The 26,081-nt window shown below is 38.8% G+C and overlaps 1 protein-coding gene across 3 annotated transcripts in view; it reads right to left on the bottom strand.

The window, feature by feature from the left end:
• Positions 1-254: 254 nt before the first annotated feature.
• Positions 255-26,081, bottom strand: part of SLC22A15 (solute carrier family 22 member 15) — a 43,506-nt gene continuing 17,679 nt past the window's right edge. Inside the window, exons 4-13 of one of the 3 annotated variants that reach the window (XR_008463482.1) lie at positions 24,991-25,155; positions 23,713-23,842; positions 21,627-21,842; positions 20,162-20,302; positions 19,399-19,484; positions 17,213-17,333; positions 16,040-16,112; positions 13,022-13,210; positions 9,583-9,916; positions 255-2,278 (exon numbers count right to left, since the gene is read on the bottom strand). Coding sequence is in view for 2 of the 3 variants with exons in the window: in XM_054183626.1 (XP_054039601.1) it covers positions 9,830-9,916; positions 13,022-13,210; positions 16,040-16,112; positions 17,213-17,333; positions 19,399-19,484; positions 20,162-20,302; positions 21,627-21,842; positions 23,713-23,842; positions 24,991-25,155 (1,208 nt within the window). In the remaining variant the exon portion in view is untranslated. Of the gene's footprint in view, positions 9,917-13,021; positions 13,211-16,039; positions 16,113-17,212; positions 17,334-19,398; positions 19,485-20,161; positions 20,303-21,626; positions 21,843-23,712; positions 23,843-24,990; positions 25,156-26,081 lie in introns of all 3 variants that reach the window. The other 2 variants (XM_054183626.1, XM_054183638.1) reach the window with 2 other exon arrangements.

The raw sequence follows: 26,081 nt of genomic DNA, 5'->3' as shown, positions 1-26,081 counted from the left end.
TTTCCCACAGTCACTTTTTTCAGATTCAGACAATACTTTCTTTGTCACTGGACAGGGGACAAGAAATGCAGTCAAGCTATTTATCACCTCGTTTCCAGGTAATGAAGACAAATGTTCAAATTCTGCCATCCCCTGCCACTATGTTTAGGCAGAAGCCCTGAGGACAGGGCCTTAGTTTTTGTGCGTTTGCTAGCACTTCAAAGAAGGGGTGTCAAGTGCCAACTAGTGTTCCTGGGCACTCCCCCAGCACACGTGTTAGTTACACCACCACAGACATTTCTGCTATGCTAAACTCCCCAAAGTGTTTCCAGTCTTTCAACATCAATCAGCATAACTGAAGCCAGTAGTAAATTGATTCTCACATTCCACGGGTGCCGGTTTTTGTTAGAAATGATTTGTGATAGATACAGTGGAATATATTGATTAGTACTGACAGTCCCAGTTTCCCAGGCGCTTTGTAGCACTGCCATCCCAAAATGACCTGCTTTCCACCTTGTCAATTTTCTTCTGCAGAGTCTGTTATAAATATCTATTCTATTATGAGAGCTTCAACCCCCTCCAGAAAACAAGACAAAAGGGTCAGGCAAGTAAAAAAAAATAAATAGTGCAATAGGTTTGCAGCGTTGCAAAAGAGCTTGTTTTTATTGAGATATTTTGTGTCGGGGAAGAAAAGGCACAAAATAAGTTACAAAGACATTATATGAACTGTGTGAGTCAGAGGCAGTATCAGAGCTGTTACAAATCACCTAAAAGTTGGCTTACTAACATAGGTTAGCCTTTACAAAAATCTTAAAAGAAAAAAATGTATTTCAAATGATCAAAATCATTCAGAAATTAAGTGAGAATGTAAAGACCACCAATATTAATTTTGACTAAATTCACCTGGGCTTACCACCATCACCCTCTCAGAAGACAGATATCAATGGAAAATATGTAGTATTACAGAAATATTTTTAAAACTCATTTACATTTTATAAATTAAGAACCTGATATTTTGTACCTCCAGCGAAGTACAGTACATACAGGTAAGGCAGTATGCATAGGAAATACATTAAGAAAACAGAATAGGTAAGTGCAATTATTCTGAATATTTCAACATTTGTTATGGCCCCTCACATATGGCAAAGAACATCTTAAAAAGTTGGATCCAACAGCTGTTCACAGAACATATGAATATACCACCATAAAAGGCCTATTGTGGAAAAGCTTATGCTGTCTTTAGTTGTGACTTCTCAAATCACGTATTCTAAAAACCAGACTTTTCAGCAGTACAACTCTGAGTTAACAACAGCACACTAATACAGTTACAGAAGAGAAAGTACTTCTGAAATACACCAGTCATTCTAACATAGGAAGGCTCATAACACTCAGTATTCAAGTAATCCAAATTTAAATATTTAAAAATACACACACCAACTATATACAACTTGATTTTTGTTTGAAGCAGTGAATCCATTCCCCCCCTATTCCCACTTTCCTGTTACTCAACTCTCAACTGGCAAGGACTTCCGATTGTTGTTTCAAATTAAACTGTCATGAGGATCTACAGGATGCAGAGACTATACAAAGATTTGTTTTCATGATGGTGAAGGGTTGAGCAGAAAGTAGTTTACCCCTTTGGCTGCTCCTCTGGTCAAGTGAGATCTAAGTGCTGTCTTCTGAAATCAGCAGGGATGCAAATGTAACCAGACACAGAACTTGGCTATAAATGTCTGGTTATATCCTTAGGAGTCTCATTTACTTGACCCAAAACACCAGTAACACAGGAAGGTAATACAGTACCAACTACCACCCACAAAAACCGTCAACCCAAACTGTAAGGTCTTGATTTGAAGAAAACCCTGTACAGTCATGTATTGAGCATAACTGTCAGGGTTTTGGTAGCAAGGGGGCTGCAGGGTCTCCTGTGTGGGAAGAGGCCACAGACTGCCCTGTTCTGGTCCCAGCCAGCTCAGCAACAGGCACACAGAAATCACAGAATGGCTGAGGTCAGAATGGAACCTCTGGAGGTCATCTGGTCCAACCTCCCTGCTCAAGCAGGGCCACCCACTAAAAATGGGCTGCCTAGAACTATGTCCAGATAGTTTCTGAATATCTCCACGTATGGAGATTCCACAACCTCTCCAGGCAACCTGTACCAGTGCTTGGTCACCCTCACAAAAGTTCTTCCCTATGTTCAGATGGATCCTCCTGTGTTTTGTTAGTGGCCACTGCATCTTGGGCACAGCAGGCACTGATCCACTGCACTCCAACACTGTCAGAGGAGTTTCTGGCACTTCTGCAAAGGCATGTTTAAGAAAGGGCAGTAAATGACAAGAAAGATTACAGTGCTATAGCAGTAGGAGGAAAAAAGGATAAAACCATGCCAGCACAAGAGGAGCAGAAAGGAGAGACGGCTGAGCAGGAAAAACGCCAAAGGAAAATCATAGCCTGAGCAGAGGATGAGAGTAAACTCAGGAGGAGCTACAACTCTAAAGGGAGTGCGGCTGGTGAAGAAACCCACAGGAGAGCAGTTAAATAAGAAACAAGGAGCAGTGAAAGAACAGCAGGCACAACAGCCTGATCCCAATCTCCTGCACTGCCTGTTGCACTGCTGAAGGAACATGCAGCCAAGGAACTGGAGACCACTCTGGGGTGGGGGATAGCATGGGGGGAGAGAGGGAAGAATGGTATCTGGAAGGAAGCAGCAGTGTTTTCCTTAAGTGTTTTATTTATTTTTTCTTTCAATACCAAAACCAGTAATTAAAAGCTCTTTAATTAGCAATAAATTAAATTGATTAAAGCTCCCCAACTCAAAACTTTTTATTGCTCCCAAAAAGTCATGTCCTCAACTCAGGTTAGTATAAAATCAAGAGCTTTCTGGCCCTTCTAAAAGCAGACAGTACACACAGGAGAACCCATGTTCTAAGTGTGTAATTATTCTGCTCCTTCAAAAGCGTAAATCTTTTAACTAAATTTAAAAGACCTTTAAGAAAAAACTTTAAATAGAAGGAGGACTTGTGGTCTTTAAGTCGTAGATTCCCACACAAATAAGAAAAATTAATTATTTTCTAGTTTCATAAAAATCAATTAAATACAAAACTGACAAAAAAGCTCAACATAAAGAGGTAGCTTAAAAAAAAAATCAAAGTTATTAAATTCAGGAAGGAAAAGTAGTGCAATAAAAGTATCCATACGAAAAATGTATTTCCAATTTTTACATAACTTACTCAAGTTTTCACAAGAACAAAATAAGATTTGGGTTAGACTTTGGGGTGCAACAAAGATCAAATATTCAAAACCAGTCTTAGAGGCATACTTGAAATCACAGCAACTGCAATAAGTTCTTTTCTCACAAATCACCCAGCATTTGTCTGCTCTATAACAGTTTTCATCAGTGTCTGCAACACTTAAATTTTTTTTTTCCCTACAAACTAACATCAGAAACGCCTGTGTCCCAATGAAGTTTCCATCATTCAAAAACATTTTGTTTGAACGTGGATGTGCCAAATACCTCTCTGGGATATCTTTCAGTAAATATAACTTTCAATATTGGCAAAGGTTTTTCTTACTGTCATACTTTTACTGCCTCCTGACAAAGTAGCACCTCAGATGCGTTGGTGGGAAGCAGTAACATGCATCCTAAAGATCTGTTTCCTCTACGAACCTTTTGCAAATGGGGTGGGGAAGTACTTAAACATACTCCATTCTATAAGCTTGCTGTGTATGAGAGGACCCTGACACCCCATGGTCCCACACCATTCTGCATGCACAGTGGAAAGAGCAAATTAATTCTTTCAAACCATTTATCTGGGGGCAGCCAGCTCTTGCTGCACAAACTTTTCTCCACCTGCCTATTTACTGGCAAACAAGCAGCCATGATAGGGCTGACTTGCAGTGAATTTTAGTTGTACTGGGGATTTAAACTCTAGATCTTATTATTTAGCAATGCCTCAAACGGACTGTATATTCTATGGAAATCTGCTAGATCCTATGAAGCTCCAGGCAAGCTGTTATTAGCAATGCTAATTTGTAAGACTGACAAATGAACTAACAAATTCCAATGTGCAACTTTTAACCAGGTTTTATCAGGTCTTAGAGTGAGCTTTGCAACTCAGAAGCAAACAGGCTCTGCAGATTTCTTTATAATGGCTACATGGTATAAATTCTGCATGTTCTACAAAACCTACACTTTATCTTAAATCCTTCATTTAATTTCTTTGGTTTCTCAAAAACAAAAGCTACTTAAGTGAACTGAGCAATGAACGAAAGACAAGGAAACAAAGGTAACTCTCTTTCTGTCCCCTAAAGCTCCAGAGCTGCTTGTAAATACCAGTTTTCGCAGGCTGCATGGAAGAATTCCAAATGAATGCAGTTAGAACTAGTTTTGGACCATCGCTTTCCAGCAAAAACTGTCTTTGGCACTTATATAATCCAATTCTATGATGTCTCTTTACACACAGTCCCATATCAAGTTGACTGAGGAAATTAAAGACAACTCTTATAAAACAGGCACTTCAAATTAGAACAGAAAAATCTGTTCCCCATTAGGCAATACAGGAGCTTTTTTCAGAATGACAGAAACAACAAGTTGTACCAAAAATAAGACGAGAGAGTTCAGTAAATTCGGACTGTTAGGCTGAAAGTTTTACCCAGCTCTATTAGACTTAAATAACAGTAGCACCTGGAAAATCTGAAGGCTGGAAGAGACTGGACTTACAAATACACAGCATGGAAAAAATCTGTATAAATCTGTTCACCCTTCAATTTTGCATTTAGATCTGTCAGAGGTTCTCTTACGTAGGTATCTTTCTTCCACTTAATTCTTCTTGTAGTAAGATACAAGCAATGAGACTCAAAACAGAGCTATACCCCAAGTCTCCTGTTTGGTAAACACCTCAATATAGACATTTCTGACACAGGCATTAAATGTGTCAGGCCAGACTAACTTCCATCATCAAATGATAGCACCGCTCTTGGGCTTTTCTGACATATTTACTGCAAGGCTCACAACTCGCATGCACAGATGTCTAGATTCAGCTGTGTCAAAGAGCATGATCAAAGAAACTCTAACAGGGTGGAAAAAGGTATACATAGCACACCATCCTTCAGCTAAAACAAAATAATACTAACTAAATCTGCATTCAGTGATTATGCAGAAGACTCAGGAACAAGAGTTTTAGCTCAAATGTTTCCATTAACATACTCTAGGAAAAGTAAGTTTGTTCCTCACTTTCCCCTTTTCCTCAATACAACAAAAGCATTCTTTTGTGAAAGGCTTTTATATGCGTAGGTGAAATAGGCTGGAAAATGTAAATTCAACTGCATTCCCCATGGTTCTGCAATGGATATTCTGCTAAGCTCAGTACGTCCATACAGTCTGGAAACCTTGGCATGGATTCTGTGCTGTGAACAGAGAAGCATATGCCTGCAATCCTTAAAGCCTTGACTGTAACAAAGGTGGCAACTAGTTACAACCTGCTCCATATTAATTAAGTGTCTCTGGAGACATGTGGACACATTCTTCACGCAACACCCTGACCTGAACACCGAGCCACCACTTGTGGCCCTCCTTTAACACGAGCTTCCAAGTTCCTGGTGTGTCAGGGAGTCCCTGAATAGCACTTCCCCAAACCCTAGGTGGAGAGCATTAGCTTTGTTTTCAGGCGAAGCAGTTTAAATATTCTATTCTCGTCAGCCTATGAAAAATAGACAGGTAGTAAAATCCTTTCAGAAGGCTGAAGTATCAGTTGTGTGACAAAAATGCAGCAAATAATTCTAATCTTTCCATCTTTCTAAAGGGAAGCTGACAAATTAAGCTATGGCCAGTCATACAGCATTCTCCGAAAGAGAGCTTTACTAATTTTAATGGTTTTAGTGACATGCCATCTCACAGAAAAGCTGAGTCCAAAAGAAAACTGAAGCACGCCACATTTTATATTGATCAAAAGAAATGCTTCATCACTAAAGTAGTAGTGCTAAACAAAGTTGATATTAAGAAGGGAATGATGAAACTGGTGTCCCCAGTAGGACATCCTGGAACCAATGCTAGCTCTGAAAGGAGAAGCTTCAAGTCAACACAAGCAGCAAGAAGGGTATTTCCACCCAATGGCTACTATCTTGTGTTTTCATTTACCCTTGCCCTAAAGTGTTTCTGTTGAATCCTCTACTCTTTTGACTCCCTCCAGCTAATTCTCCTGCATGCTGTCTCACACGACCTGTCATTCTCCTTCATTCCTAGCTGTATTTAAGCATCACTTGTGAAGTCCCCAGACAGCAGAATCTCAAACATACCTCACCCGAGACATTATTAAGATCTGACTAGTCAGTACCATGAGAAAGCTTCTCTCATTTCTAGCATAATCCCATTAAGTGAGCTGTCTGAAAAAAACTGACAGCTACAAAACCAAAGGAATCCAGGGAAGGAATTCCCATCTTGGGTATAGGTAGGCTAGTGCCTGTACAACACAAAAATCAGTTAACAGTGTAGGCTGCTTAGTATACAAAGCTACTCTGGAAAAAAATTTGGGATAAGGTTGTCATACTTCACTCAACTATAGCAAGGATATTGGGTCTCAGGTACTCTTAGCATTACGATACATCATAAACTATGATATAACTAGCGCTGTATCAGCCTCTGCTCTCCAGCAGCTCCCTGGGGCAACCTTACTGCCCAAACACAGACTTATTAATCGGGCCCACGCAGACTACTTACATATAACTTCAAAGCTACATATTACAAACTTCTGACTTGGGCTTTCAAGTAACGTGGTTGTGGGACCCATAACAGCAGGCACTGCTCAACTGAAGAAGTTCTGCTTAGCAATAATGCTCCATTCTAGATACAGAAAATTCTGCCCATGTAGGCTACAAAACACTGTGCAGCATCTGTCCCCAGTGAATGCCACATACAGCACAAGTATCTCAATATTATAAAGCATTACACTCTATAGGTAAGAAAAAAGTGATCCTACAGGGTTTCTGTACCAGAAGGCCAGTTCTTATAAAACAAACCTCTCTGAAAAGAAACTTAATGCACCCAACAGATTTGGACTTAAGAACACAAAGCAGGAGAGCAAGTAATTGTAAGAAGCCTGATACTACATTGCTGAGCTCCTCCTGGAGGGTTCTCGTCTATAAAACTTCTGAATTAACTGGCCAGGGAGAGTAACAATCGAGAGTTCCTATGGTTGACACAAAAAAGATGCTGCCCTTTCAAATTTGAAAGGTGCAAACACAGGACAGGTATAAGGTTAAAAAAGAGCAGCAACTTTTATGGAAAAAAATTGCTGATGTTTTCGTCACTCTCATTTTTGCAATTCTACATGTGTATACTGATGATATCAAAGTGCATGGGTGGACAGGTAAATTTAATTTTAAGTTAAGGACTGTCACAAAATCCAGATCAGGTCCTGGAAAGAGCAATCTCCTCCACCTGAACCATTAGCACATCCTACTGTTCTAATGAAAATTATGTTGAGGTGTCCCGTGGCATGGCCAGGGTTGCCAGTAGCAGATGACGACAGTAAAACTATGGAGTGAGGAAGGCTCACAGTTCCTGTCTGCCTCTCAGGGGACTTACTCCACCTACTGTCCAAAGAGGGACAGAGGCAGCAAACACCTAAAAAACCTGCTGCGTTTTGTCAGCATGTTAATATCGCCAGGCTTACCACTATATGCTTCTAAATAAGCAGGTATTATTTATTTAGATGCCATCAGCAACAAAAAAGTCTTTTTTTTCCATCTGTCCATAATTCAAAATGTGAATGCAAAACTAAAAAACATTATTTGACCAAATAGATTCAACCTTTCCAAGTACTTCTGAGTACCTTATTTGGGGCAATTTTCTTGCATGCAAAAGCACCACATAAGACAGAAAGACTATCCAGCTGGGTTTAAAAGTACCCTGCCATAGCTACAACAACTATTCAACAGTCTGGAAAAAATAAAGTGAAGACTGGAGGCCGGAATTCTTCTAGTGAAGCTCATAACACAGGCAAAAATCAAAACAATACTGACACATTGTCCATAGGGACTGAAGTTCCTGACTTTGCTCAGTCAATGCCTGGATCAAGTTCAGGCCAAGCGGGAGGACTGCATGTGTGAATCCTCAGTCTCTGGGCTGCCCTCTGCACCAGCAAGGGTAGCTGCTCATTGCTCAGCCTTACAGTTCCCAGCTGTAACTTCCCAGCAACGTTCAAGCAGCTAGCTGCAAACTTCAGATGCTCTCTGCTTTCACTTCCTTTCAGAGTAAAGGAGCTTCCCAGTTTAACCAGAAACTATTCAGCAGTCAGCTTTCTGAATTTTTTTAATCCATCTTTCTTTAGTCTAACATCCACAAAAATGGCTGTCAAGCCTGACAATGCATTTGCTGCCATTGTGTGGCATTTTCTAAGAACTCCAAGTATAAAGATTAGCAAACTAAGGATTTTAAGTAAATTAATCTTAATAAATAGAAAGCAACAGGTTAGAGGATGAAGATGACAATGTGATCAAGAAAACTGAATCCTTGTAAGACCTCATCTTTGTAGCTGGAACATTTCATATGTTCATGTTTCATATTTCAAGATTCCATATCCCTCTAACAAAGCACTTACAGGAAGTTCAGCATAAACAGGAGAATGAAGTTGTCTTCCTCAAGGAGGTCATGTAACCAAGTGCTCAAGCAAGCACCTGGCTAAGAAACAACATCAAGTAATCAAATGCTGTCTCAAATACTTTTGCTCCCCCCCCTTTTTTTTTAAATGAGAACTTTATCTACACACAAGAATTTTAAATAAATACTAGCAACTTCCTGGCAATAACCTCCAAAACGTAACAGCAACCCATGGTTCCTCTTACCACTTCAGAGTTAAGTTTCTTGCAGAAATAAAGACAGATAAGGCCCACAAAAATGAGCTATATATTCTAACAGACACCTCACACACACTATGTGATAAATACCTCACCTATGTCCCACCCGTGAAATTACATCCTTCACAGAATTATTTCATTGCACAGAGAAGCTGCTGAGCTTCAATATTTATGGCAAAGTGAGGACTAGGGAAAAGTAGGCAAAGCTATAAACAGTAGTGCTGAGATGTGGGGAACATGTGGTAAATGTATACATAAGACAGCCCAAGAAATCACTTGGTTGATGAACAGAAGGAAAAAAAATAATCAGTAATGTCCTTTATGTCTGCAGGCTTTATGGTTGCTCATTTCTGTAGTCCTTCCTCCCAGCCTTCCATTATCATCAAGTTACACACAACTCATGACTAACCAGCTGCATTCTGTAACTACATACAGGTGGGTGTGTGTGCACGCAGAGAGAGAAACCTTATGGTCATAGTTGCCTCTCCCCTACTCAGTATGCAGAAGCCAATTTAACATACAATTTCAGGAATCTGTTCCCATTGGAGCAGCACACAGCACATTCTGTGACCACTTTCATTCTCCAGAAAAAAAGTGGATGTTTTTGAGTTTGTCAATTTATACTGAATCAAAATCAACCACCTTGAAAGTAAAATGCAAACATGTGCATTGATGATCTGTCCAAATCTATCTAAGCCTAGGTAATTTCCTAGGTTTCAGAAGTACATGATCCCACCCTTGCTGTCTCACCTGGCTTCAAATGTGGTCCAAGCACTGTCATTCTGAATCACAAGAATTTGAACAGCTGTCTCATATGGAGAGCATCAGTGGTGTAATTAGTCCGAACACTACTCAAACCCCTCTCCTAGTCAGGAAAAACACAGGAACTTGTGCAATGACATTCCCTGACAGGCGAGGTCCCCAGTACTCATCTTACAGCTGGACTGACCAGGCAAGTAAGAAAAAGCATAAAATAAGCCAGTGGTTCTTCTTTTCACTATTTGATCATCTGAGTCTCTTCATCAGCATCATAAAACTCCTCATCTTCACTTCCACTTCCTGCAGAACTGTCTTTGTCTCCAGACTAGGAACAAAAACGAAGTAATCAGTTAGCGCAGAAGCCACTAAATCAATCTCAAAATACATAAGCACAAACCATTACACCTCTGTTGAAATGCTGATAGAGAAAAAAGTAAGAAAAGATCGATCAAATCACTGTATTAAAACTCTGTAAAATACATTATGTGAATTAATACTTCTTTGTGTCTTTCGTTCTTCAAAATCTCTTTTAAAGGCATGGGCTTTCTCTGCTCCATCAGTACACTACAGAATACACGCAGGAGAGAGACCGGCTAGAATGGTTCTGAAGGGATAATCTACTCAGCTTTGTTAATTTAAGTCTTAAGGTCCCTAACTCTGCGGTGAGCTGCTGGAAACAGAGGCTCAGAACACACAGATTACTGGATTAGGTAAAAGCTTCTCCATCCTGAATTATTACTTCTCTATGTGTAGCATGGGCATTTTCCTATGCGAGTTTAATTGAAAAGATCCCCCTGCAATACTAGTTAAAGGTGTTATGGAAAAGGGAAAACACGTTACCACTTCATACATTCAGAAAGTAAACTCCCTATTATAGGCATACCTACTCCAGCCAGAGTCCTTCTAACAACATAATTTATACCCAAACTGAAGTTGGCTATTACAGCTAATTGATTTTTTATTTGTCCAGCATAGCATTCTTCCATAGAACTGATACAAATTACTCCAGTTAAAGATTCTCTTCCTCGTATAAACTCTGTCTAATTTGAGTATTTAGAATTTTTTTCCAGTACTTTTGCATCCACCCTAAGACTTCTGCCTGTCTAGTCATATGCAAAGCAGGGTGAGAGAGAGGGTGAAAAAGAGAGGAATGGAAATCATGTTCCTGACTGACAGTACCATGCAAGCAAAATCTGTAGCTTTAGATCTGTCTTCAGAGGAGTTTTGCTACAGCAATGTGCGTTAACTGCAAAGGAATTTCAAACAGTTTGAGGACTAAGACCTGTCAGAAGATATAAAAGGAATCATGTTATGCTTTTTTCTGGATTTCTAAAATTATTTGAGGGAAGTCAGGCTATTGCTGGATGCCATCCAACTTGAATATCACGTTCATGTATGTTAACGGGGACAAAACCTCCATTCTGGGCAACCATAACACATGTTATTTTGAAAGCGGTACAAAAGGACAATGGATTCCACCGGGGGAATTCAGGGTATGCCAAATAAATTCTACATTTTTCTTACAGCAGCTTTGTAAGACCTCTCCATGGCCTTGTCAAATAGGGTTAATGTTTAACAGCTTTCCATTTTATCAGTGCTTTCTTTGTGAGCTTTAAAATAAAACCCTAATGTGTCACAGACTTTCAAGATATAACTTCACTGAAGTTACAGGATTACTTCAGGCCCGAATCAGTCTTTTTTTTTTTTTTTCCCTTTTTCCCCCCATTTTGATTCAATCATTTTAATCCATCTGGGGAAAAGCGTTCTGAAGAACATTCTCAATTTTTTTTTTTTTTTCTTTTGTGGATCCTGTTCAAATTGAGATTTTTAAGAAGCCTGCAGAAGTGCAAGCAGAGAAGATTTAAACCTGAGAAGACTGCTTGAAAAAGTGAACCAAGTTCTGCAAATACTGATAGACAGACAACACTTGTCACCCCAAAGGAAAATAAAAATACAACTTTCCCCCTTCTAAGTTGTAACACCTGCACTGTTTGCTAGAATTGTTTTTTGTTAGTAAGCCATCTGCACAGTTAAAATGTAATAATGATGTAATTACCAAAATAACAGCTGGTATAAACTTGATGTTAAGTGTATATGATGGATTTGTGCAGCCAACAAGAATGTGGTGCCATAACATATTATCCAGTCTGGTTAAAAATTTTTATTAAATATGCATGTAAAGTGGCTAAAGTATAAAATTAATTGTTACAGGCCTGCCTCTTTCAGCTTTCTTCAAGGGTGCTTTTGTCACTAAACTGTACTGTCCTGTCAAGAATTATTACAGCTAAAATTGGTAAACAAAGCAACATGTTGAAGCCTTTGAAAGGAAGCAACTGTTCTCATTCTAGAAATAGATGTTACTCTGCCTCTTGATTTCTGTGTAAATAAATTTATGACTATCTGTTAACCTCAGACTGCTTAACTGAAAATTAATCAACTGAAAGTAAAAGGTGTTATAAAGATCCTGTTTCACATCAGACTAATGGGGCAGTTAACTTTTTTTGTTTTGAGCTGCCCTTCAAGTCCTCTGAGCACTTACTCAATTTTTATTAGTCTATCGATATTTAAAGTTTTGGGACCAGGATTTAGACATTAAAACCTTACCCAAATTCATACACCTACTTCCAGCTCGATAGCTACTTCTCTCTAATCCCCCTCCATTCACAGAGGAGCAGCCACGTAAGAAAACCTCCACATGACTTGAAGATGTACGCACCTCAAGAGGTGTCCAGGAGTTTGACAAAATGAAGTATAAAGTGACAGGAAAAAACAACATTCAAGGAAACCTCATTGGAAAACATCCTGCTGCCACATTTATTTATGCTTATGCCCAGGAGTTTTGTAGTTCCAACATTTTCAAGGACTCTCATTTCCCAGGAAGTGGGGGGGAAAAAAAAAAAAGGGGGAAAAGAAAAGAAAGTGGACAGATCACAGAGGTTAGTCTAGCTCTAACCCATTTAAAGACTCTCTAGGCTAGACCTAGCAAATTGACATTGCAGAACAGTCAGTGCAGGTCAGGGCAGAAGTACAGCATGCTGCCTTTGAGAACAGCCCTTCACAAACAGGCTTCTGTTTTCTTTAACATCTAAGCTTCTCAAACTTTAATGGCCAGCTTTGCACGAAGATTGCTGCAGCAATCCATTTTAGAGATTAAAGAGGTACAGACACCACTGAGTCCTTTATTCCAAAGGAAAAGATTGTATGCTTTTGGCCTTGAAGGGATGAATTAACCCAGCTAGGTTTCAGCCTGCATTTCCAGACAACATTTCAGATGTGATGGTAAGGTTACTAAACTATCTTCTGTATCTCCTTGGGCCTACCCTCCACAGGCTAAGAATCACTATCCTAATCTGTTTACAGTAGCATATTCAAACTGACATCTGAAATAAACACAACAGAAAAGCAGTAACAAACAAAATAATGAATATACCTGTGAGCCATCTAGGGCTTGCAATGACATGGCTTCACCACCCAGCCTCCGGTATGAAGATACCTGCAGGTCTGAAATAGTTTCTAGCAAAGGGCTGTTTAAGGTCTCTGGCAACAATAAACTTAAGAGCCCAGACAAAAGACCAGTCGCTCCAAACACAATGTAAGGCAGAGACCACTGTACAGATTTCTGGAAAATAGAACAGAAAGAGTTAGGTTGAGATTGGTTCCCAATTTCCTATCTAATCCCCAAGCCAAAACTTGTGGCAATTGACCCCCGTTGAACTGTTCCACGCTGCTGGGAAGATCAAAGGTGCAATATTCCCTCAAGCTTTCATCTAAAGCCATGTGCTCTAGGCCCCTGACCATCTTGGTTACCCTCTGCTGGACCCTCCCCAGATTTTTCAACATTCCTCTAGAACTGTGAGGGAACTAAATCTGTGGGCCACATACTGAATTTGGCCTGATGTATCTCAGCGTGAAGTTTGCCTGTTTGTGATGAGAGGACACTGCTAGCTTGTCATCCATTGTCATACCTGTGTCTCTTCCAGCAAAGCTCAGCCAGTTGGTTCCCAGCCTGTACTGACCATGTAATTAGTCCACACCAGAAACAGAATTTTATTCTTCTTGTTGGCCTTCACGGGATTTCTGTTGGCCCAAAAGGTCTCAGTGGATTCAAGATCTACCCTTTGGTGTGTCAATCACTCCTCCGTATTTTGCATCCTCTAAAAACATGAGGAGGACAGATATTCTGTCTTACCTGCCACTTGTCACCAGCCACCAAATACTGAGCCTGTCACTATCCCTTTGAGCCTGGTGGTCCATGCAACATTCAAATCTACTATTCCTTTCATCCAGGACACACTTCCTTAGCTCCAAACAAGAATGCTATGGGACAATGTCAAAAGTCTTACAAAAGTCTCTCCTGATCTCCTCTCTTTCCTCATCTGTATTACCTTCTGTGATGAAATGCCTTACTATCAAATCTAACTGGATGAGAATTAATTGTCCTTAGTAAATCCAAGTTCACTGATCCCAATTACTCCCTTGGCCTTCACATGCTCAGAAACAGACTCTGAGAGGTCATGTCCCATGATCTTCCCAGAGACTGAGTTTGAGCTGCTCAGCCTGGATCCACTTTCTGATCTTAAATACGCACATAGCATTAGCATTTTTTTTCCCCACAGTTATCAGTGACCTTTCTCTGCAGCAATGGTTTATCACAGATGATGGACACTTGTCTCACTATCACAGACAGCTCTTTCACCACTCTTAGGGAATCCTATCCCATGGAATTGAAAGCTTTTAGCTTTAAGTGTTATTGAACCTACTGATCCTCCACTGTTTGATGGCCTTCTGCTTCCTCAACTGTGCTGATATGCACAGAGTGTTGGGGTTAGGCTTTGCCTATGAAGGCTAAAGCAAAAGTGTTAAATATTTCAGCTTATTCCATCTGATCCACCAATAGGATCTCCAACTCATTCAACAAAGGGCTAAACATTTTCTCTAAATTTCCTTTAGCTGACAGAATCCCTATTTATGCTCCTTTCTAGTTTTAGCTTCAACTGAGCTTTGGCCTTCCTGTCATCACCCCTGACAGCCTAAGCAATATTTATACTACTCTTTTGAGGCCTGTCCCTGTTTTCACATACCTTGTTACTAGCAAAACTACATCAGGGAAAGGTGCATGCAAAACTATGAGTCATCTACAATATAGGTCCAAAATGTGTACATTCACTGTCAGACGACCAGTAAAGCAGGGTCATTAAAAAAAAAAAAAGGCAAGAGTTGCTTGCTTCAAAACCCACTTTGTACAGTAAAGAGCAATTCTAAATTGAGAAAAATAACAGGCTGTGATCAAATACAAGAGCAATACTTCAGCTCTTATATCAGCAACTAACTTTTCCCATTTCCACCCTTTTTATAAGATTCCCCAGAAGAGACTGAAGTAGCAGAAGAAATTACAAAACTCAGAAATACTTAATTCTTTCCTCAAATCAATGTTCAGTTGTTATTTAAACATTTTCATTTCTTGGGACCCCTTCAAACGTGATGATCCAAGATTTGCATCTCCTGTAGTGCCAAATCTCTGCTAGATACAAAATAATGGATGCTGCAACTGCTACATCATAAAAGCTGCCTATTAAATCTAACTGGGAGACCTGCACCAGCCTTGGCTTTGCCTGTTGTACCCGGGAGGTGCTTGCACTCTCAACTACCCAATGTTTCATTCTGCAGATTAAAAGGCTCACTGTGCTCATCTGCCCTTTTGCAAGACCTCTGCCTGACATAACAAGATGGCAAATGGCACAGAGGAAAGTTATTCCAGATGAAATCTGTCACATTAAAGGAATTGTCACTTGACCTCAGCAAGCAGTTTATGTGAAAAAACCAGAACATTCTTTTACCTGCATACACATAAGACTATGAACACAAAGGAAAATAACGGTATCATCCCCATGTTTTGTTTGTAAGAATTTTTCTTTGCCTTGACAGACTGCTGTGAAGTTTGTGCTCAATAACCTTGCAGGTATATCAGGTCTCCACATAATCATCTTCATTCATTGAAAGATACACCACTTTGCTGAGAATTATAATCCATAGATATTCAATGAAGTGCACTAACAGTAAAACTAATATATTCTCAGAAATATAAGTTATTGAGCCCATACGCTTTATCTTGATGCAGTAGATCTTTTAACTATGTGGGTTTTTAGCTCTTGCTCACTTAGGGTTTAAAATTGGGTATCACCATCTTGGTATTTTGAAACCACTATATTGCTAAAGTCCACTAGCTAAGTTCCAAAAATTTTTTACAGGATTAAAATGCCTTTTGAACTAAAAAATGTTGAGTTTTTGTCGCAATGCATTTGACCTATCAAGAGACTATTAAGACATGCAATTTAAATATCTTAGTTTATATACATAATTTATGCAACATATTCCCAACTCTGTAAGACACTGATACATCAGAGCCACAAAACAAAAATATACATAACAGTGAGAAGTTCAGACAAACCAATGAAGGGACGAAAGGAGCAATGATTCCACCAACACGGGAAAACATGGAGCAGGCACCCATTCCAACATTCCTAAGAAAACAAAAGTTATTAATCAGTGACATTTGCATAGGAGAAATTATGACTTTTGAAAAGTGCCATTGAACAAGGAAAAGTCTCAGTCATGACCCTGACCACATTAACTGGCAAAGAAAAGTCAAATGTAACTGAAAGCATCCCAAGACAGGAATTAAAACATATGCTTTGTGCTTAAAGAGAAGCAAAAATCCCCTGCACATTAAGAATTCTAACATACATATGCGTATAGAGAGGCCAAAGAAGTGTGATTTCAGTTAATGTATCTTGTCTCTCCCTGAAACTTTGGCTAAATTCCTTTATCCAAATCCTGTTTATCAGCAGATTTGCCCACCCATGAAAAACACAACAGTATAGTTTCACTGGTGGCTGATCATCAGCAACAATACTTGGTTAAAATATTTATTAAAAATTGCACCCATATGAAAGATACTTTTGCCTACTCTGTCAGCACAAGCATAGGGTATTTCTGTCTCTAGTGAGTGAAGCCTTACTGTTGCTTACATATGACCTATGAAGCATCAAGTTACTTTTATAAAGCTTATTGACCAGTCATCTTCAGTGTTGCTGGTTATGCAAGTATGAACGTTTAATAGATTTGTCTGGTTCATAAAGCACTGAAAAAGTTACAGATATGACTCATTAAAGAAATATCAGCCACAGTATTATTATCTTCATTAGTGGAGAGAGGGTTGTGAGCATACCAAGCAGTCAAAGGACCATTTTACCGTTATATAAAGAATATGGTTAGTCTGAAGAGAACACTGCAAGTTTGAAGGAAGAAGAAGTGAGAAGAGGACAAGGGAAGAAATTTAGCATATAAAACTACTGTTATAGTTGGAAGGGACCTTGAAGATCATCTAGTTCCAACCCCCCCTGCCATGGGCAGGGACACCTCCCACTAGACCAGGTTGCTCAAAGCTCCATCCAGTCTGGCCTTGATCAATCATTATTGATCAATCATTATTGATAAATGAAAATCTCAAATGAAAAGGTATAGTTAATAAAAAAAGTAATAAAGAATTAAAAGGTGATCAGGTTAAAGAAGCAGAAAAATGAAGACTTGTAATGTCTAAAAAATGATTAACTTGTATTACCTGATTACTGTGGGATAAAGTTCTGATGTGTAGATGTAGACAATGTTAAATGCAGCACTGATTGTCAGTTTCCCCAGCAAAGACAGAGAGCGACTATTCACCACTGCAAACACTCCAGTATCTGACAGAGAAAATGTGACCCTTGTAAGACTTTCGAGCACTCAAATATATCTTCACAATCATTTCAATCACACAACAGTATGGACTGAAAAGGATTCTACTGAGGAATCTGCTACAACAGCCAAGCATATTTCTATCAAAGTATTTGTCAGAGGTGATACCTTCAGGAGAACTCTCAAAGCTCAAGAGAATCCAAGGGGCCTTCATTTAGACAGCAATTGCAGAAATCATCCAACATAATTTATATTCTGTGTCTGTGCAACCAAATTTGTACAAAGAGGAAAACTCTCCATGTAACACACTGAAAAAAAAAATAACTGAGAAAATTGATTTTAAGTTTGTGGCAAACTTGCTACTAGCCCAAAATTGATTCCATTGTATTAAACATAATCCAATAGAAAAAGACTGGTTTAAATGACTGAACAGTCCCAGAGACTACAAAGTGGAACTATTGCTCAGTACCAGAAAAAAGAGAAACTGAGTTTTCCTTTCCTTGTCCTCAGTGTTACAGTAAACGACATCTTTAAAGTATTAAAATCCTGCATTAAGATTCTACCAGAACACCAAATTTTAGAAGTGTCAGATAAAAATCCTGTAAACATAGTAAATGCTGAAACTAAAATTCAACATTTTGAGTCTACCACTAATAAAAATACTAAACTACTTTTGTCAGTATGTTGAAGGAAAGAATAATGGAGACATTTTTCAAAAGTGAGCAAGTTCTTTTAGTAACAAGAGTCCTATTCAGTGTAAATTCCATAGTATGATAACATGCTTCTAACATTATTACTTTGAAAGAAAAACAAAAGACTGGAAGGTGTAGAACTACAACAATTATTCCATCCATCTCAGTTGTGTCAGAACAGCCAGTACTTATCTGCTTATAATAGGCACATCAGAACACGCATTAAATGCCTACCAAGGAAGGCTACAGCATAAGCCATTACAGCTTTAAACAAATCATGCTTAGTAGAGCCAGGTCCTTGCTTTGGCCAGTCAGCCATTTCACTGCCTATGGTACTTTGCTCCTGGCTGACTGTGGCAGCTCAGCACAGAGCTGATTTTCCTGGGGTCTCGCAGTTCTGTCCTCTGAAATTCTCTTTCTTTCCACATGTTACACTTTGACTGACATGCAAACACTACCTGATGACTGGTACTAGCCTAACCAGAATATCTCTGAGTGTCTGGGCCCTAGCATCTGGAATATTTCTGGAAACTTCAGTTGCCTTCTTTTAAAAAAAACTTTACCTATTAGATTCATTGCCTTCTAGAGCAACTTATGCATACTCTCATCATAAATCTTCAATTTTTTTGAAACATGCTTCAAGTGTTTGAAGCATTTGCTCCCCTTATGACAGGTGTTATGCATGCACAAATCTTACAAGTTGAGATGAATTTATGTGCTTAGTTTTCAAAGGAAGAAATTGCTCACTGTGCATTTTTTTTCTATCATTTTGAAAAACATCAAAAAATGATGAAGTGAACATTAGTATGTCTCTACAAAAAACACATTTCACTTCATGTTTCTTAAAGACCCCTTGCTTCAGAAGATTTTCAGAATGCTCTCTGAACTACAAGTTGTGTGACCACGGTACTAATACCACAATCATACCAGTCTTGAACATGACAGAGCAGCGAAGAAAAGATGGAAACTTGCCCCAAGATTCAATTCTTAGGATCTTTTGACATTGGTCTTTCACCTGGAGAGGTACATACAAGTTGCATGGGTACTACTTACACTGACCTATCATTTGGCTAACGAAGATAACCCAAGAAACATCATTCTTGGGGATTAAGTCAGAAACACTGTAAGGAGTGACTGATGTGATCACAAGTAAAGGGCAGAATCCAAAGACCTTCAAATCCAAGCCTTTCTAACAAGCTTTCCTTAAGGTCTGAGAAGGCTGCCGCTTATCTTTTTTGCAAGTTAGCTCCTCTGGCTTCAAAAATTGAGATTTGCACGTGGTATGTGCCTAATCTACTGGCAACCATCAAATTCTTAGGCTGTAGGATGCTGTGTTTACAACTTCTTAACACATACTCAAGAAACAAAAAGAAATATTTACCTTTCTTTTTAGGAAGAAACATGACAATAAGACAAGCCAATCCTCCCAGGAACAGAAATGTACTCAATGTTCGCTTCCGACCAAACCTGATGTACAAGGATAACAAAGCTTTATTCTGCATTAGATCTGTAGTTTGCAGAGCAACAAGTCCTCTAAATTCACATTGCCTCTTTATTTGCAATTGGAAATTCTGAATATCATCTCTCACAAGCACTCCCTCTCACACTGTTTTTAAACGAGCTTCTACTGCACTCTTAACAAAACGACCACCAAAAAGTCTTTATGCAGTAGCTGACAATTTCTAGGACTTTGATTTGCTTCCCATTGTGTGTGCATGTTTGTAAAACTCCTCAGGAGACATGTAGAGAAGAGACTGGGAGGTGAATTCTACAAAAAAGTAGACGTAATAGTGAGAATGGGCATTACAGACGGGGGTGAGAAGAATGCCATCTTGTGTTAGCATGGAGTCAGCACAGCTATGTCCGACTGATACAGGCAATCAGCCTCACCTGAGCCAAATTTAGACAGCTCATTAATAAGTAAGCTACTGAGAACAAGTTAAACTGTCGTTATTTGAAAGAAAGATATATTAATGGCACTTTCAAATAAAAATACGTTTCCCACGATAATATAACAAAGTAGTAACATTGAAGCAGGAAGCCCCACAACAGATATAAGGCAGGAGATCCAACATAGGGGAAAACTGGTTTTGGGAACTGTTGTAACAAAACAAAACCCTGAATGTAACAATTTTCATACTTACCATTTCTGGTTAATCAAGTAAATACAGATTGGGTATGCTGGGATTTCTATCAACCCTGAAAGGGCTAAATTGGCATAAATATTTCCGCCTAAGTCACCCACGTTAAGGGTAAGACCATAGTAAACCAAGCTGCACACAAACCTGCAAAAGACAGAAAAAGAATGAAATCAGAGCTGCTGCTTTGCCTGTCAAATCAAAGTCTGAAAAAAGTCTGAAAGTCTGGTCTGGCACAATACACTGTAAACTATATGTAGTGCTTCAGAAGACAGGTCTAAAATGTTTCTCTGCAAACATGTGATGCCTTCTAGGTAAAGAAACCATTTTGTCTCTGCACAGACCCAATTCCTGATTTATCACTCAGTTAAACTTAAGACTACACTTAAGAAGAATATGCATAAAGCAGAATAAAGTTAAAAAGTGATCATGATTACATTATTTCACTTGAGAAATTATGTTTGTTGTTTTTAATCAGGTTTTACTTTAGACTACTTTTCCAATTGTGTGTAAAACCTTTCTCAAACAGTTCAGATAACACTTCTGCCCTCTTCTAATTTCTACACCCTAGTCCAGTTTTATTCACTCTCCAATTCTGATTTTTTACTTTTCTTTTGTAACCCTCACTGGTTGTCTTCTTTACAGAAAGAAAAGGATCAGGTCACTAATTCATTCTGCAGGAAATCAGCAATTCTCGTTTAAGGAACAGAAAAATTAACTATTCTACATTAAGCATTTGCAAAATGAAAACAGCTCTGTGTTGTCTGCTGACAAAATAATGCCATTTGTTTCTCTCTTAATCAATACACCTTCCCCAAATATATGCATTATAAAAGCAACTGTATGAACATTAATGCCAGAGGACTCACATACCATGTCATACATAAGGTTTATTTCAAAGTGGCAGCAAAAGACCTCAGAGCTAGCAGAGCTATTTGAAACAAAATAGTCACTTTTTGAGAGTTAAATTTCCTGCTAGTGACTAGAGGTAGTTCCTGCTCCTTACCTCAGCAGCTGCTAGCACTGGCAGCACTTCCTCTTAAGAAAATAAACACTCATTAGACAAGGTAGGCCACCCACCTACTAATGGGCTCCTTACACACAAAACAAAGCATAATCCATGTGAATGAAAGTACTGACACACGGCACTGGGCCAACGAGGATGACAGCATGACTAACATCTGCAGCTTTTGAGGGTCAGAAAGGAGATAGTTCTCAACTATTTTGAGACTCAAAAAGCATGACAGAAATGCAAAGATAACCCACCTCAGAACTAGACTGTAAAAATGGCTTCATGTTAGAAATGCACCAAGGAAATACTATAATACAAGGATCCTTTTTAGGTACAGTGTCCCTAATAACACAGGCTGAGACGAAGTACAACCCGCAGGATAGGCCAATTCTCAGCAACATCTCTCAAAGACTTAGAGGCAACAGTAGCACAGCTGGGTATACAACATATTTCAAGTACCAGGTAAACATCATGATCAAGGTGCGTCCCAAGAGAATCTTATATCGGAACAGATCCAAGAAGCTGCCAGCCTCTCTGGAGCTCCTCTCTGCCGGGAGTTTTAATGAAAAAGTGCACTTCTGCTTGCGGTTCCTCTTCGCAATGAGGTAGAGGGCATCTTCTGCTTCATTCAGCCGGCCTTGTGAATAGAGCCAGCGAGGGGACTCTGGAATGAATCTGAAACACACATACATACACAGACAGCTTTAGAGCTTTTCACTTCTATGTGGCTGGACCCTTCTATGGAAATACAGATGAAATACATTTCAGTATAACAAAGAATTTTTCAAACAACCCTTCAGGTATAGAATTCACTTATTGAAACAGAGACAAAGCACGTTAAAAGGAAAGGGAACATAAGTCGTGTAATTTAGAAAGCAAGAAATTATGTTGAGTATATATATACATATACACACAATACTACAAACTACAGTATCATTAGGACTCTATCTTAGGAGAATTCAGAATTAAGTAGGCATCACATTACTACAAGAAGCCACAGGATGTTTTTGTAACACTAACTAGTTGTCCTCTGTTCCTCATTTTCCAGCTTTTTCCCCAAATTCTCTCCTGTAGATGGAAAAGCAGAGGCTGTGCAAAGGTCATGCTCCCTTTGTGCACTGTTCACCTGATAGGTCTGTAACTCCAACACAGCCTAAAAAACAAGTTGTCTTCTATTACTTTCAGATTCACAAAACTAATTTAAACTTTAGCCTTTTGCCAGATACTTTTTAAGATTTTTGCCTCTGACTAGAAGTGACGTTTTTCCTTTAAATTTAAAGGAAAGTCATTCTGTGGTTTTATAAAAGAAAAGAGCTTAGAAAGGAACATGTTTTCTTCCCCATGATAAAACCAATCTGATACCATTTTCTGCACAGAGTAATTTTACAGCCATATGAGAGAGAGGCAGTATGAAATCTGGAATAAAAAAATCTTTTATTACAGTAAGATAGGCCTCTGAGCACAGCTCTGAAGTCCCAAGCATAAAGCACTTAAAAAAAATTGTACATATGAAACTGAAAAAGTTAAAAATATTTTTCTAAAGGCCCCAAAACCACTTTAAGTTTTGAAATACCAGAAGTGTCATCTCTGCTTTTCACCTCATGAACAGCCTCCAAGACCTCTCCTCGAAAGGGTGTGTTGACTCTTTAGCAAAGAGCTTTATTCAAAAAGTTAGTTACTGAAGTTAAATAGATGCTGGAAGGAAAAAAGCCTTCAGTTTAAAGAGCAGCTGAAGTTATTTTCTTCTTTCACTTACTGAGATTTTGCTGTAGAAAGCATATAAGAAAAGAGCACACTGCATCATACAGCTTTCAGCGCTGAAGTCCACAAACAAATAATAAAGAAGCCTTCTTCCTATTCTTTCCTAATCACATTTGAAAAATAAAAGGAAGCTGCCTATTTTCTCTTTTGCGTGTCACCTTTAAGATTGTATATGCAAGTCATTTTGATGCTGCTACTTCTGTGTAACCACAATAGGAGAAACATCATATTATCACATAACCGCAAAACATTTCTGTATATTAACATGTATATATAGTGTCTTGTAGCATACCAGACAACAGTTTAGATCATCTACATATACCAGTTAAAGAACAGAATCACAGAATGGTTAGAGTTGGAAGGGACCTTGAAGATCATCTAGTTCCAAACCCCTGCCATGGGCAGGGACACCTTCCGCTAGACCAGGTTGTTCAAAGCCCCATCCAGCCTGGCCTTGAACACTTCCAGGGATGGGATGTGCTTCTACACCACTCTGGAGACTATTCCCATTTACAGTAACAATGCATATGCAATTCAACGTACACTACACTTTCCAATACTGCAGCATTGCTATTTAAAGAAGGCACAGAACCTGGGATGGTAGAGGTTGGGAGAAACACCTTAGTTACACCATTTCAAAGCATCCTAGAAAAGCACCTTGACTTAGTTGTTTGGTTTGTTGGTTGGGTTTTGTTTTGTGGGGATTTTTTGTTTGTTTGTTTTTCCTTTCTTTTCTTATTTTTGACATCTTTCTTGATGAAACTCAGTTTGAAAAATAACTTACAGAGAAAGAAGAAAGACGACTGTTCCTTCCAGGTTAACCACAACAGCCAGAGTCCTCCAGGAACGAATGAAGTAGCCTAATAAAGCATACTGGGCAATTCCCACAGCAAAGAACAAGCCACCAATAGATCCTAACATACAATTAAAAACAAAACAAAACATTATCACTCTTCTAAGGAACATTATTGACTCTCAACACATGGGATCAGACAGAAACTAACACATTAAAAAAGATTCACTCAGCAATACAGACAAAATCACAGCTGTTTGACCAAAGAACATTATGTCCTTCACCCATGCAAGGCAGAAGCATTACGTCTAATCGCAAAGATCAATACAAGTCCAAAAAGCACCATTCTAGATCTACATTCTACATAAAGTCTTGTAATTCCAAATATGTTTCAGCTTTTCTGTGTAAAAATAAATACTACAAACCATTGGGAAACTGTTATTTTTAGAAATACACAGTAGTCATTTGTAGCTCTTGTGATTTGCAAGTATCCTGTTTTAAAACCATCTCAGCATAGCACTTTGGCACTTGTCACAAACTGGGTAAGCCAGGACCCAGAGCTGTAATGGTACAATTTATACACATGACATCTGAAGGACAACTTCAGCACTAGCAACCAAGACAGTTAAGGGTGTCCATACCTTTTGTTCCAAGTTCTAAGGTTGATTACCATATGGAACAATTTTTTTTTTAAACATATTAACAATATGTCTCATCTTCCCATTATATAAAAACATTTTTGAATTCTTTTTGAGAATTGGCAGGAATGAAAGAATTGACATTTAGCATAGAAACACCCAGCTCTATTTAGCAGAGCCCAAAATTCGGATGGCTAGAGCTCAGCTATCACAAACCTTGGATGAGTTTTTAGCTGTGTAACTTGAATGATACAGGAATCTGAATTGCCCCAAGCCATCTACTGTGCTTGTCTAAGGTTCATGAAAGAATTGACATTTAGCATAGAAACACCCAGCTCTATTTAGCAGAGCCCAAAATTCGGATGGCTAGAGCTCAGCTATCACAAACCTTGGATGAGTTTTTAGCTGTGTAACTTGAATGATACAGGAATCTGAATTGCCCCAAGCCATCTACTGTGCTTGTCTAAGGTTCATTTTAAACAAAGCAGGGCTGAAAGACTGCGGTCACACAGATGCTTAAGCAGAATTAAATTTGCAACGGCTATTGTGTTAGCTTTGGTGTGTCTCAAGTAGTGTGTGAGACTGAAATCTATAAATTCTGACAACAAAGAAACTGACACTCAAACTTTACCTGCTAATGCCCAGTAGGCAGTACCCACACACTCATTCAGTAGAACAAAGGCCACTAGTGACATCCCACCATTCATCATCCCTACCAAGAAGCGAGAGATGGCAAAGAATTCATATGAAGGTGAGAATCCATTTGCAATGGCAAACAAGATGTCTAGGGCAAAACCTGGAAAACAAGGCAAAAGGTTTCATTTCAGAAGAGTATCTAAAGAAAAACAGAAGCATTCGTCAGTATCTTTACTTGATGTTCAGTGGTATTTGTCCTAAGTAATCACAGCCAACAACTACAACAAACTGCTACAAACCACAGGTTCAGGCAGAAATGTAAGTACCTAAAATCAATGTCATAAAAAGGGGGATACAAAAGGAGTGGTTTCTGATACATAATTTGCAGTATTAACTCTTCAAATTCAGTCCAGGTGGACAATTTTTTCCACATACTCAGAACTACTACCTGGCTCCAGTCAAGATGGCTTGGTATTTATCCTCATACAGAAGCCACAGATTAAATGTATGACCAAATATCCCCCCCTCATTCTCGGAAAGCAGTCCATACAGACTAAAGAGAAGTGTTACCAGGGGACAGTACATTGGGAGTTTGCACTGCATAGCAGGCCCACCTTTATCTGCTTTCAGTGAGGTTGTTCCTTAAAAAAAAAAAAAAAAATCCATTTTTTTTAATTCTACATGTTCATCCAGTGCTACGCAACTTTATAAATACATACACAAACCAAGAAGTTCCAAATCTTTGTTTGATCTGGGGACAGTAAAAAAAGCTTATAGCTTTAAAGCACAACGAGGATCACAAATACATAAAAATTAAATCATGCAGACAGAAGATAAAAGATGCAACAAATTCCTAGCAGGTTTTAGATGTAAGAACATTGCTAACAAATTATTACAAATATTAATTGCAACCTGTGAAGATCCTGTAAGCATGACATACATGACTGTAAGCACTTTTGGTACGATTCCTAAATCCAGAACACCTTGATTGAACAGTCAAATATTAATTTCTTGTCCCTACTTACATTTCTAAGGTACACTGGAAGGATGAAAAGAAATAATAAATCACCACAGCCTATTATTCAC

The sequence above is a fragment of the Rissa tridactyla genome, chromosome 1 (assembly GCF_028500815.1).
Source record: "Rissa tridactyla isolate bRisTri1 chromosome 1, bRisTri1.patW.cur.20221130, whole genome shotgun sequence".
In the NCBI taxonomy this organism is placed as follows: Eukaryota; Metazoa; Chordata; class Aves; order Charadriiformes; family Laridae; genus Rissa; species Rissa tridactyla.
Note: the sequence above shows the minus strand (reverse complement) of the source record. Positions and strands in the feature narration are given on the sequence as shown.